Source organism: Mustela erminea, unplaced genomic scaffold (genome assembly GCF_009829155.1).
Source record: "Mustela erminea isolate mMusErm1 unplaced genomic scaffold, mMusErm1.Pri scaffold_43_arrow_ctg1, whole genome shotgun sequence".
NCBI lineage: Eukaryota > Metazoa > Chordata > Mammalia > Carnivora > Mustelidae > Mustela > Mustela erminea.
In genome coordinates this window covers 85,015-98,107 of record NW_022476403.1, presented here as the reverse complement: position 1 = coordinate 98,107, position 13,093 = coordinate 85,015, and the positions used below count along the sequence as shown (strand labels likewise).

The 13,093-nt window shown below is 59.4% G+C and overlaps 3 protein-coding genes across 3 annotated transcripts; all 3 read left to right on the top strand.

Moving 5' to 3' along the window:
* The first annotated feature begins 3,428 nt into the window (after positions 1–3,428).
* Positions 3,429–4,053, top strand: LOC116584006 (keratin-associated protein 9-8-like). The gene has a single exon (XM_032331998.1). The coding sequence runs from the start codon at positions 3,456–3,458 to the stop codon at positions 3,987–3,989; it is 534 nt and encodes a 177-aa protein (XP_032187889.1). The 5' UTR covers positions 3,429–3,455; the 3' UTR covers positions 3,990–4,053.
* Positions 4,054–7,430: 3,377 nt separating this feature from the next.
* LOC116584007 (keratin-associated protein 4-12-like) lies at positions 7,431–8,204 on the top strand. Its single transcript, XM_032331999.1, has one exon. It carries the CDS (start codon positions 7,458–7,460, stop codon positions 7,989–7,991), a length of 534 nt encoding a protein of 177 aa, XP_032187890.1. The 5' UTR covers positions 7,431–7,457; the 3' UTR covers positions 7,992–8,204.
* A 3,228-nt stretch (positions 8,205–11,432) lies between these two features.
* Positions 11,433–12,131, top strand: LOC116583990 (keratin-associated protein 9-8-like). The gene has a single exon (XM_032331975.1). The coding sequence runs from the start codon at positions 11,460–11,462 to the stop codon at positions 11,991–11,993; it is 534 nt and encodes a 177-aa protein (XP_032187866.1). The 5' UTR covers positions 11,433–11,459; the 3' UTR covers positions 11,994–12,131.
* The last annotated feature ends 962 nt before the right edge of the window (positions 12,132–13,093 follow it).

Sequence of the window (13,093 nt, the reverse complement as noted above, 5' to 3'; positions counted from 1 at the left end):
AAACCGCCGCCATAACGCCTGCTGGAGGACCACCACATACCCACGGCGGCCGCGGCCACCCCTGCTGCGTGTCCGGCGGCTGCCACACTTCCTCCTGACAACTGCCTCACCAACAACCCACAACGGCACACAGCACCGATTGGCCAGCGGGGAAACGGACACTGCCCAACGTTGCCCAAACCCAGCATGCAGTCGCCAACATTTCTGCGACTCACCTGCCTGTTCAAAGCCTTGGACATCGGCTGGAGGAAGTGTGGACCACTTCTCCTGATTCTCTTCTTCCTCAGGTCTTGGGAGTCCCCTGCCAGCGTCACGCATCCGGACATGGAGTCAAGATCTCTGCCTTGACTCCACAGTCAAGAGGGTCATCCTGCCTGACGACCTTGGAGAAATAAAGCCCCTCACACCTGGTAGAAATGCATTCTTTTGCAACTATTGGTGTCTGCGCAAGGAGGGTTTCCTTCTCGCTGCATTCATGGTCCTTGGATGCTGATTTCTTCCGGTCGGGACCCTTCTGCATGTCTCCCTAGACACAGGGACTCTCACATGAGTGTCTTAATAAACCCAGTACCGATCTGCATACCATAACGCTGTCCGTGTCCCCGTACGGCATGCGCGACCTAACGGTTTCTGTACAGGTCACAGCCCACAGCCCACATGCACTAATGACCCGTTTGGAGACTCCTAGCCTGCCCCCACAAATTCCTATCTCCGTGTGAGGATGAGGGAATCTAGGGACGTTCTGTCCCAGAGCTGAGCTGACAGGGAAGCACTCAGGCGCCAGGCTACGTCTCCGGCCCTTGCTCAAGGGCGCTCACATACCCACGAGCAGGCGAGTTAGGCAACAGCCTGGGCCAGAGCACCAGCAAGATGCTGGTCCGAGTGTCTTCGAGGCCCGCGGAAGTCCTCTTGTCCAGTAGATGCGGGTGATATCTGGGACAAAGTGGTAGACAGCCGAGTGGCACCACGCGGGGACCTCCAGCCCAGTGTCAGGACAGCGGCCTTGCCCTTTAGAGCTCCTGGGAACACGGGGGCCCTTTTGCGGTGGTCGGCACCAGCCTGCCCAACGTGCACTCCTCCCGCTCAGAGACAGGGGAGCCTGCGGAGGCCTCGCGCCCGCGGGCCACGTCTCCACACGCACATCTTCCGGGGTCACGGAAGGCCCATTCTGCTTGGGCCTCCTGGTCCACAGGACCTCGGCGGGAGGCGGGATTGGGGGGCGGGGGTGGCAGGGGTGTGCAGAGGACTCGGGCAGTTTTGGGACAAACACATCATGCTCCGCAATTGGCAGGCGATATGGCGTCAGGATCTACAGGGCACCGAGAAAAGGAAGGACGGGGGACGTCACGGACCGAGAGCCCCAGCGCTGGGCGGGTGCGCTGCCTTGGAGTAATCCGTGAGCTCGGAAGCGCGGATGGGAAGCCAACAACCTCCGGCATCTGGGGAAGGAACCGTGAAGCGCTGGAGGGAAACCAACGGGCCTCTTCTGGGGATGGGTGGGGGTGAGACCCACGTGAGGAGGAAGAAAGAGAAAAGAGCCTGGGCCTTCACCGGAGTCCCGACAGATCCAAGGCAGGCGCCTCTGGTCCCGCACTCATGCACGACGCTGCCTCGGCGCTCAGCGATGTGAGGCCGGATCCAGGCTCTGACGGGAAGGGCAGATGAAGGCCCTGGGTCACCTCCCGCGAGCAGTGGAGGGACCTCTGAGGGGCTAGGACGGCTTCTGTCCCGGACACCCACCAGCCCTGGAGACCAGCTATCCAGGAGGCTCTCAACAGACCGCCAACACCGCACTTGCCTCTTGCTGGTTCTTAGGAGTTGGGGGATTGTGAGCTGTGCTGAGAAACGAGAAACGGACAGGACCTGGGTTGCTCCCTACTTGCTAAGTACCGGCCAGATGCTTCACATACATTTTCTTGAATTCCTGAAGTAATTTTCAACTTAGGGCTCAAGGTTCCCGCTGCAGGGATCAGGAACTCAAGACCGAGATGGCTGAAAGTCACGTCAGCGCATGGTACGTCCCAGAAGAGACACTGAAGAACAGCGACCAGGCACGTAGCTTCGCTGAGGAGGGCAGATGCCAGTGGCCGGAGGGCGGGAAAGCGACGCAGGCAAGACGCACTGTCAGTCCAGGGTCCCAGCTTGCACGGGAAGCTTATACCCGAGAGCGAGATCAGAAAGGACGTCATACACTCATTAGGATTCCCCCAATTCAGCGACAAGGGAGCTGGCATCTCTACAAACCGGCTCTCCAGAAGCCCTGGTTGAGCATTTCTCTCGGTGTGGCATGCACTGGCAGCGTGCCATCCTGCTGCGCCACGAAAACGACCACGAGGTCCAGAGATACGGATCTGCTGGGTAGAAGCTGTCCCGAGCACAGGAAGATGCGAGATACACGGCTGGCATATTGAAGGCGCCATCCCCAGTCTACGGTCTTCTGCTCTCAGACTCAGTATTTCCTTCTTCACGATGGTGGACAGGCACACATTTGTATAAGAGGAAGACACAGGAGGAAGAGGAATGAGGAGCGGAGGAGGAGGGAGGCAGGGAGAGAGGGAGGTAGACGGACGGAGGCAAGAAGGGAGGAAGAGAAAACGAGAACTGTATACCCAGTGACGCTGGGGAACAGGCTTGGCGGGTTAACAAGGAGAGGACGAGAGTCTCCAACTCATCCCGTTATCCCCCGAACTGCCCCACTTGTGTCTCGGACGGTCCCACGTCCTGGAAAAGCCCTCTGCTTTGCTGCGTGACGCGGGACTGCTGTCTCTCAGGAAGTTCGGCGACTGCTGCTTGCTTCGTCTGGGTGGACTGCGGCTGTTTCTATCGCCCTGCTTGATTCTGCCTTCACAGACGGAGGAGATGAACTCGCATATCCTGCAGCCCAGAGTCTTTGATCGCACTGGGATATGCAGCTGCGGGGTGGGGGCTCCAAGAGACAGATGCCTGTGGGAGTCTGGAATCAGGCTTGGTGGGGAAACCGACTTGGGCTCAGGCATGACTTCGGCTCATCGCTAGGCATGTTGCCACTTCCTCACGAGGCATGCTGCCAGTCTACATGTAAGCCAGGGACCAGCGCCGGGGAAGGACCGCCAAGCCGACTCGCCAACCTCTTCCCAGGCCAGTGGGACTTGTAACACACGATGAAATTCATAGAGCACGAACGCAGATGCTGATGTGACCACCTTGTTTTCATCTGAAATGTTTCCACGAGTTATCCCCAATTAAGAAACACGTTAAGCACTTATTTGCTCAAGATTCCTAACATTAGGGGGAAAAAAACTTCCTCTTCTTCCATTCCCGCATCATCAGGAAAACGATGTCAACAATCGGCAAGGAAGTCATGCCCATTGGTCCAAATGTGGGGACCCGGTGCATAAAATCCCCACAGGAAGACGAGACAAATGAATCTGAGAAACTCACCTCGGAACAGAAGCTCCCCCTCCACCTGTGACACCATGACCGAATCGTGCTGCTCCCCTTGCTGCCAGCCTACGTGCTGCAGGACCACCTGCTGCAGGACCACCTGCTGCCAGCCCAGCTGCTGCGGGTGCGGCGGTGGCTGTGGACAAGGCAGCTGCGGGTCCAGCTGCTGTGGGTCCTGCTGCTGCCAGCCTTGCTGCTGCCGCCCAACTTGCTGCCAGACCACCTGCTGCAGGACCACCTGCTGCCGGCCCAGCTGCTGCGGGTGCGGCAGCGGCTGCGGGTCCAGCTGCTGTGGGTCCTGCTGCTGCCAGCCTTGCTGCTGCCGCCCAACTTGCTGCCAGACCACCTGCTGCAGGACCACCTGCTGCCGGCCCAGCTGCTGTGTGTCCAGCTGCTGTCAGCCCAGCTGCTGTGGGTCCAGCGGCTGCGGACAAACTTGCTGTGGCTCCAGCTGCTGTCAGCCAGCCTGCTGTACCCCTGTGTACTGCACGAGGACCTGCTACCACCCCACCTGTTGCTGCTTGCCTGGATGCCTCGCCCAGGGCTGTGGATCCAGCTGCTGCTAGCCTGCTTGCCAGCCAAACCGCCGCCATAACGCCTGCTGGAGGACCACCACATACCCACGGCGGCCGCGGCCACCCCTGCTGCGTGTCCGGCAGCTGCCACACTTCCTCCTGACAACCGCCTCACCAACAACCCACAACGGCACACAGCACCGATTGGCCAGCGGGGAAACGGACACTGCCCAACGTTGCCCAAACCCAGCATGCAGTCGCCAACATTTCTGCGACTCACCTGCCTGTTCAAAGCCTTGGACATCGGCTGGAGGAAGTGTGGACCACTTCTCCTGATTCTCTTCTTCCTCAGGTCTTGGGAGTCCCCTGCCAGCGTCACGCATCCGGACATGGAGTCAAGATCTCTGCCTTGACTCCACAGTCAAGAGGGTCATCCTGCCTGACGACCTTGGAGAAATAAAGCCCCTCACACCTGGTAGAAATGCATTCTTTTGCAACTATTGGTGTCTGCGCAAGGAGGGTTTCCTTCTCGCTGCATTCATGGTCCTTGGATGCTGATTTCTTCCGGTCGGGACCCTTCTGCATGTCTCCCTAGACACAGGGACTCTCACATGAGTATCTTAATGAACCCAGTACCGATCTGCATACCATAACGCTGTCCGTGTCCCCGTACGGCATGCGCGACCTAACGGTTTCTGTACAGGTCACAGCCCACAGCCCACATGCACTAATGACCCGTTTGGAGACTCCTAGCCTGCCCCCACAAATTCCTATCTCCGTGTGAGGATGAGGGAATCTAGGGACGTTCTGTCCCAGAGCTGAGCTGACAGGGAAGCACTCAGGCGCCAGGCTACGTCTCCGGCCCTTGCTCAAGGGCGCTCACATACCCACGAGCAGGCGAGTTAGGCAACAGCCTGGGCCAGAGCACCAGCAAGATGCTGGTCCGAGTGTCTTCGAGGCCCGCGGAAGTCCTCTTGTCCTGTAGATGCGGGTGATATCTGGGACAAAGTGGTAGACAGCCGAGTGGCACCACGCGGGGACCTCCAGCCCAGTGTCAGGACAGCGGCCTTGCCCTTTAGAGCTCCTGGGAACACAGGGGCCCTTTCGCGGTGGTCGGCACCAGCCTGCCCAACGTGCACTCCTCCCGCTCAGAGACAGGGGAGCCTGCGGAGGCCTCGCGCCCGCGGGCCACGTCTCCACACGCACATCTTCCGGGGTCACGGAAGGCCCATTCTGCTTGGGCCTCCTGGTCCACAGGACCTCGGCGGGAGGCGGGATTGGGGGGCGGGGGTGGCAGGGGTGTGCAGAGGACTCGGGCAGTTTTGGGACAAACACATCATGCTCCGCAATTGGCAGGCGATATGGCGTCAGGATCTACAGGGCACCGAGAAAAGGAAGGACGGGGGACGTCACGGACCGAGAGCCCCAGCGCTGGGCGGGTGCGCTGCCTTGGAGTAATCCGTGAGCTCGGAAGCGCGGATGGGAAGCCAACAACCTCCGGCATCTGGGGAAGGAACCGTGAAGCGCTGGAGGGAAACCAACGGGCCTCTTCTGGGGATGGGTGGGGGTGAGACCCACGTGAGGAGGAAGAAAGAGAAAAGAGCCTGGGCCTTCACCGGAGACCCGACAGATCCAAGGCAGGCGCCTCTGGTCCCGCACTCATGCACGACGCTGCCTCGGCGCTCAGCGATGTGAGGCCGGATCCAGGCTCTGACGGGAAGGGCAGATGAAGGCCCTGGGTCACCTCCCGCGAGCAGTGGAGGGACCTCTGAGGGGCTAGGACGGCTTCTGTCCCGGACACCCACCAGCCCTGGAGACCAGCTATCCAGGGGGCTCTCAACAGACCGCCAACACCGCACTTGCCTCTTGCTGGTTCTTAGGAGTTGGGGGATTGTGAGCTGTGCTGAGAAACGAGAAACGGACAGGACCTGGGTTGCTCCCTACTTGCTAAGTACCGGCCAGATGCTTCACGTACATTTTCTTGAATTCCTGAAGTAATTTTCAACTTAGGGCTCAAGGTGCCCGCTGCAGGGATCAGGAACTCAAGACCGAGATGGCTGAAAGTCACGTCAGCGCATGGTACGTCCCAGAAGAGACACTGAAGAACAGCGACCAGGCACGTAGCTTCGCTGAGGAGGGCAGATGCCAGTGGACGGAGGGCGGGAAAGCGACGCAGGCAAGACGCACTGTCAGTCCAGGGTCCCAGCTTGCACGGGAAGCTTATACCCGAGAGCGAGATCAGAAAGGACGTCATACACTCATTAGGATTCCCCCAATTCAGCGACAAGGGAGCTGGCATCTCTACAAACTGGCTCTCCAGAAGCCCTGGTTGAGCATTTCTCTCGGTGTGGCATGCACTGGCAGCGTGCCATCCTGCTGCGCCACGAAAACGGCCAAGAGGCCCAGAGATGCGGATCTGCTGGCTAGAAGTTGTCCCGAGCACAGGAAGATGTGAGATACACGGCTGGCATGTTGATGCCGCCATCCCCAGTCTACGGTCTTCTGCTCTCAGACTCAGTATTTCCTTCTTCACGATGGTGGACAGGCACACATTTGTATAAGAGGAAGACACAGGGGGAAGAGGAAGGAGGAGCGGAGGAGGAGGGAGGCAGGGAGAGAGGGAGGTAGACGGACGGAGGCAAGAAGGGAGGAAGAGAAAACGAGAACTGTATACCCAGTGACGCTGGGGAACAGGCTTGGCGGGTTAACAAGGAGAGGACGAGAGTCTCCAACTCATCCCGTTATCCCCCGAACTGCCCCACTTGTGTCTCGGACGGTCCCACGTCCTGGAAAAGCCCTCTGCTTTGCTGCGTGACGCGGGACTGCTGTCTCTCAGGAAGTTCGGTGACTGCTGCTTGCTTCGTCTGGGTGGACTGCGGCTGTTTCTATCGCCCTGCTTGATTCTGCCTTCACAGACGGAGGAGATGAACTCGCATATCCTGCAGCCCAGAGTCTTTGATCGCACTGGGATATGCAGCTGCGGGGTGGGGGCTCCAAGAGACAGATGCCTGTGGGAGTCTGGAATCAGGCTTGGTGGGGAAACCGACTTGGGCTCAGGCATGACTTCGGCTCATCGCTAGGCATGTTGCCACTTCCTCACGAGGCATGCTGCCAGTCTACATGTAAGCCAGGGACCAGCGCCGGGGAAGGACCGCCAAGCCGACTCGCCAACCTCTTCCCAGGCCAGTGGGACTTGTAACACACGATGAAATTCATAGAGCACGAACGCAGATGCTGATGTGACCACCTTGTTTTCATCTGAAATGTTTCCACGAGTTATCCCCAATTAAGAAACACGTTAAGCACTTATTTGCTAAAGATTCCTAACATTGGGGGAAAAAAACTTCCTCTTCTTCCATTCCCGCATCATCAGGAAAACGATGTCAACAATCGGCAAGGAAGTCATGCCCATTGGTCCAAATGTGGGGACCCGGTGCATAAAATCCCCACAGGAAGACGAGACAAATGAATCTGAGAAACTCACCTCGGAACAGAAGCTCCCCCTCCACCTGTGACACCATGACCGAATCGTGCTGCTCCCCTTGCTGCCAGCCTACGTGCTGCAGGACCACCTGCTGCAGGACCACCTGCTGCCAGCCCAGCTGCTGCGGGTGCGGCGGTGGCTGTGGACAAGGCGGCTGCGGGTCCAGCTGCTGTGGGTCCTGCTGCTGCCAGCCTTGCTGCTGCCGCCCAACTTGCTGCCAGACCACCTGCTGCAGGACCACCTGCTGCCGGCCCAGCTGCTGCGCGTGCGGCGGCGGCTGCGGGTCCAGCTGCTGTGGGTCCTGCTGCTGCCAGCCTTGCTGCTGCCGCCCAACTTGCTGCCAGACCACCTGCTGCAGGACCACCTGCTGCCGGCCCAGCTGCTGTGTGTCCAGCTGCTGTCAGCCCAGCTGCTGTGGGTCCAGCGGCTGCGGACAAACTTGCTGTGGCTCCAGCTGCTGTCAGCCAGCCTGCTGTACCCCTGTGTACTGCACGAGGACCTGTTACCACCCCACCTGTTGCTGCTTGCCTGGATGCCTCGCCCAGGGCTGTGGATCCAGCTGCTGCTAGCCTGCTTGCCAGCCAAACCGCCGCCATAACGCCTGCTGGAGGACCACCACATACCCACGGCGGCCGCGGCCACCCCTGCTGCGTGTCCGGCGGCTGCCACACTTCCTCCTGACAACCGCCTCACCAACAACCCACAACGGCACACAGCACCGATTGGCCAGCGGGGAAACGGACACTGCCCAACGTTGCCCAAACCCAGCATGCAGTCGCCAACATTTCTGCGACTCACCTGCCTGTTCAAAGCCTTGGACATCGGCTGGAGAAGTGTGGACCACTTCTCCTGATTCTCTTCTTCCTCAGGTCTTGGGAGTCCCCTGCCAGCGTCACGCATCCGGACATGGAGTCAAGATCTCTGCCTTGACTCCACAGTCAAGAGGGTCATCCTGCCTGACGACCTTGGAGAAATAAAGCCCCTCACACCTGGTAGAAATGCATTCTTTTGCAACTATTGGTGTCTGCGCAAGGAGGGTTTCCTTCTCGCTGCATTCATGGTCCTTGGATGCTGATTTCTTCCGGTCGGGACCCTTCTGCATGTCTCCCTAGACACAGGGACTCTCACATGAGTATCTTAATGAACCCAGTACCGATCTGCATACCATAACGCTGTCCGTGTCCCCGTACGGCATGCGCGACCTAACGGTTTCTGTACAGGTCACAGCCCACAGCCCACATGCACTAATGACCCGTTTGGAGACTCCTAGCCTGCCCCCACAAATTCCTATCTCCGTGTGAGGATGAGGGAATCTAGGGACGTTCTGTCCCAGAGCTGAGCTGACAGGGAAGCACTCAGGCGCCAGGCTACGTCTCCGGCCCTTGCTCAAGGGCGCTCACATACCCACGAGCAGGCGAGTTAGGCAACAGCCTGGGCCAGAGCACCAGCAAGATGCTGGTCCGAGTGTCTTCGAGGCCCGCGGAAGTCCTCTTGTCCTGTAGATGCGGGTGATATCTGGGACAAAGTGGTAGACAGCCGAGTGGCACCACGCGGGGACCTCCAGCCCAGTGTCAGGACAGCGGCCTTGCCCTTTAGAGCTCCTGGGAACACGGGGGCCCTTTCGCGGTGGTCGGCACCAGCCTGCCCAACGTGCACTCCTCCCGCTCAGAGACAGGGGAGCCTGCGGAGGCCTCGCGCCCGCGGGCCACGTCTCCACACGCACATCTTCCGGGGTCACGGAAGGCCCATTCTGCTTGGGCCTCCTGGTCCACAGGACCTCGGCGGGAGGTGGGATTGGGGGGCGGGGGTGGCAGGGGTGTGCAGAGGACTCGGGCAGTTTTGGGACAAACACATCATGCTCCGCAATTGGCAGGCGATATGGCGTCAGGATCTACAGGGCACCGAGAAAAGGAAGGACGGTGGACGTCACGGACCGAGAGCCCCAGCGCTGGGCGGGTGCGCTGCCTTGGAGTAATCCGTGAGGTCGGAAGCGCGGATGGGAAGCCAACAACCTCCGGCATCTGGGGAAGGAACCGTGAAGCGCTGGAGGGAAACCAACGGGCCTCTTCTGGGGATGGGTGGGGGTGAGACCCACGTGAGGAGGAAGAAAGAGAAAAGAGCCTGGGCCTTCACCGGAGACCCGACAGATCCAAGGCAGGCGCCTCTGGTCCCGCACTCATGCACGACGCTGCCTCGGCGCTCAGCGATGTGAGGCCGGATCCAGGCTCTGACGGGAAGGGCAGATGAAGGCCCTGGGTCACCTCCCGCGAGCAGTGGAGGGACCTCTGAGGGGCTAGGACGGCTTCTGTCCCGGACACCCACCAGCCCTGGAGACCAGCTATCCAGGGGGCTCTCAACAGACCGCCAACACCGCACTTGCCTCTTGCTGGTTCTTAGGAGTTGGGGGATTGTGAGCTGTGCTGAGAAACGAGAAACGGACAGGACCTGGGTTGCTCCCTACTTGCTAAGTACCGGCCAGATGCTTCACGTACATTTTCTTGAATTCCTGAAGTAATTTTCAACTTAGGGCTCAAGGTGCCCGCTGCAGGGATCAGGAACTCAAGACCGAGATGGCTGAAAGTCACGTCAGCGCATGGTACGTCCCAGAAGAGACACTGAAGAACAGCGACCAGGCACGTAGCTTCGCTGAGGAGGGCAGATGCCAGTGGCCGGAGGGCGGGAAAGCGACGCAGGCAAGACGCACTGTCAGTCCGGGGTCCCAGCTTGCACGGGAAGCTTATACCCGAGAGCGAGATCAGAAAGGACGTCATACACTCATTAGGATTCCCCCAATTCAGCGACAAGGGAGCTGGCATCTCTACAAACCGGCTCTCCAGAAGCCCTGGTTGAGCATTTCTCTCGGTGTGGCATGCACTGGCAGTGTGCCATCCTGCTGCGCCACGAAAACGGCCAAGAGGCCCAGAGATGCGGATCTGCTGGCTAGAAGTTGTCCCGAGCACAGGAAGATGCGAGATACACGGCTGGCATGTTGATGCCGCCATCCCCAGTCTACGGTCTTCTGCTCTCAGACTCAGTATTTCCTTCTTCACGATGGTGGACAGGCACACATTTGTATAAGAGGAAGACACAGGGGGAAGAGGAAGGAGGAGCGGAGGAGGAGGGAGGCAGGGAGAGAGGGAGGTAGACGGACGGAGGCAAGAAGGGAGGAAGAGAAAACGAGAACTGTATACCCAGTGACGCTGGGGAACAGGCTTGGCGGGTTAACAAGGAGAGGACGAGAGTCTCCAACTCATCCCGTTATCCCCCGAACTGCCCCACTTGTGTCTCGGACGGTCCCACGTCCTGGAAAAGCCCTCTGCTTTGCTGCGTGACGCGGGACTGCTGTCTCTCAGGAAGTTCGGTGACTGCTGCTTGCTTCGTCTGGGTGGACTGCGGCTGTTTCTATCGCCCTGCTTGATTCTGCCTTCACAGACGGAGGAGATGAACTCGCATATCCTGCAGCCCAGAGTCTTTGATCGCACTGGGATATGCAGCTGCGGGGTGGGGGCTCCAAGAGACAGATGCCTGTGGGAGTCTGGAATCAGGCTTGGTGGGGAAACCGACTTGGGCTCAGGCATGACTTCGGCTCATCGCTAGGCATGTTGCCACTTCCTCACGAGGCATGCTGCCAGTCTACATGTAAGCCAGGGACCAGCGCCGGGGAAGGACCGCCAAGCCGACTCGCCAACCTCTTCCCAGGCCAGTGGGACTTGTAACACACGATGAAATTCATAGAGCACGAACGCAGATGCTGATGTGACCACCTTGTTTTCATCTGAAATGTTTCCACGAGTTATCCCCAATTAAGAAACACGTTAAGCACTTATTTGCTCAAGATTCCTAACATTAGGGGGAAAAAAACTTCCTCTTCTTCCATTCCCGCATCATCAGGAAAACGATGTCAACAATCGGCAAGGAAGTCATGCCCATTGGTCCAAATGTGGGGACCCGGTGCATAAAATCCCCACAGGAAGACGAGACAAATGAATCTGAGAAACTCACCTCGGAACAGAAGCTCCCCCTCCACCTGTGACACCATGACCGAATCGTGCTGCTCCCCTTGCTGCCAGCCTACGTGCTGCAGGACCACCTGCTGCAGGACCACCTGCTGCCAGCCCAGCTGCTGCGGGTGCGGCGGTGGCTGTGGACAAGGCGGCTGCGGGTCCAGCTGCTGTGGGTCCTGCTGCTGCCAGCCTTGCTGCTGCCGCCCAACTTGCTGCCAGACCACCTGCTGCAGGACCACCTGCTGCCGGCCCAGCTGCTGCGGGTGCGGCGGCGGCTGCGGGTCCAGCTGCTGTGGGTCCTGCTGCTGCCAGCCTTGCTGCTGCCGCCCAACTTGCTGCCAGACCACCTGCTGCAGGACCACCTGCTGCCGGCCCAGCTGCTGTGTGTCCAGCTGCTGTCAGCCCAGCTGCTGTGGGTCCAGCGGCTGCGGACAAACTTGCTGTGGCTCCAGCTGCTGTCAGCCAGCCTGCTGTACCCCTGTGTACTGCACGAGGACCTGCTACCACCCCACCTGTTGCTGCTTGCCTGGATGCCTCGCCCAGGGCTGTGGATCCAGCTGCTGCTAGCCTGCTTGCCAGCCAAACCGCCGCCATAACGCCTGCTGGAGGACCACCACATACCCACGGCGGCCGCGGCCACCCCTGCTGCGTGTCCGGCGGCTGCCACACTTCCTCCTGACAACCGCCTCACCAACAACCCACAACGGCACACAGCACCAATTGGCCAGCGGGGAAACGGACACTGCCCAACGTTGCCCAAACCCAGCATGCAGTCGCCAACATTTCTGCGACTCACCTGCCTGTTCAAAGCCTTGGACATCGGCTGGAGGAAGTGTGGACCACTTCTCCTGATTCTCTTCTTCCTCAGGTCTTGGGAGTCCCCTGCCAGCGTCACGCATCCGGACATGGAGTCAAGATCTCTGCCTTGACTCCACAGTCAAGAGGGTCATCCTGCCTGACGACCTTGGAGAAATAAAGCCCCTCACACCTGGTAGAAATGCATTCTTTTGCAACTATTGGTGTCTGCGCAAGGAGGGTTTCCTTCTCGCTGCATTCATGGTCCTTGGATGCTGATTTCTTCCTGTCGGGACCCTTCTGCATGTCTCCGTAGACACAGGGACTCTCACATGAGTATCTTAATAAACCCAGTACCGATCTGCATACCATAACGCTGTCCGTGTCCCCGTACGGCATGCGCCACCTAACGGTTTCTGTACAGGTCACAGCCCACAGCCCACATGCACTAATGACCCGTTTGGAGACTCCTAGCCTGCCCCCACAAATTCCTATCTCCGTGTGAGGATGAGGGAATCTAGGGACGTTCTGTCCCAGAGCTGAGCTGACAGGGAAGCACTCAGGCGCCAGGCTACGTCTCCGGCCCTTGCTCAAGGGCGCTCACATACCCACGAGCAGGCGAGTTAGGCAACAGCCTGGGCCAGAGCACCAGCAAGATGCTGGTCCGAGTGTCTTCGAGGCCCGCGGAAGTCCTCTTGTCCTGTAGATGCGGGTGATATCTGGGACAAAGTGGTAGACAGCCGAGTGGCACCACGCGGGGACCTCCAGCCCAGTGTCAGGACAGCGGCCTTGCCCTTTAGAGCTCCTGGGAACACGGGGGCCCTTTCGCGGTGGTCGGCACCAGCCTGCCCAACGTGCACTCCTCCCGCTCA

What these genes read in the sequence shown, in the direction of transcription:
- LOC116584006 (XM_032331998.1), top strand. Translation starts at nt 3,456, where the DNA reads ATGACCGAATCGTGCTGCTCCCCTTGCTGCCAGCCTACGTGCTGCAGG.
- LOC116584007 (XM_032331999.1), top strand. Translation starts at nt 7,458, where the DNA reads ATGACCGAATCGTGCTGCTCCCCTTGCTGCCAGCCTACGTGCTGCAGG.
- LOC116583990 (XM_032331975.1), top strand. Translation starts at nt 11,460, where the DNA reads ATGACCGAATCGTGCTGCTCCCCTTGCTGCCAGCCTACGTGCTGCAGG.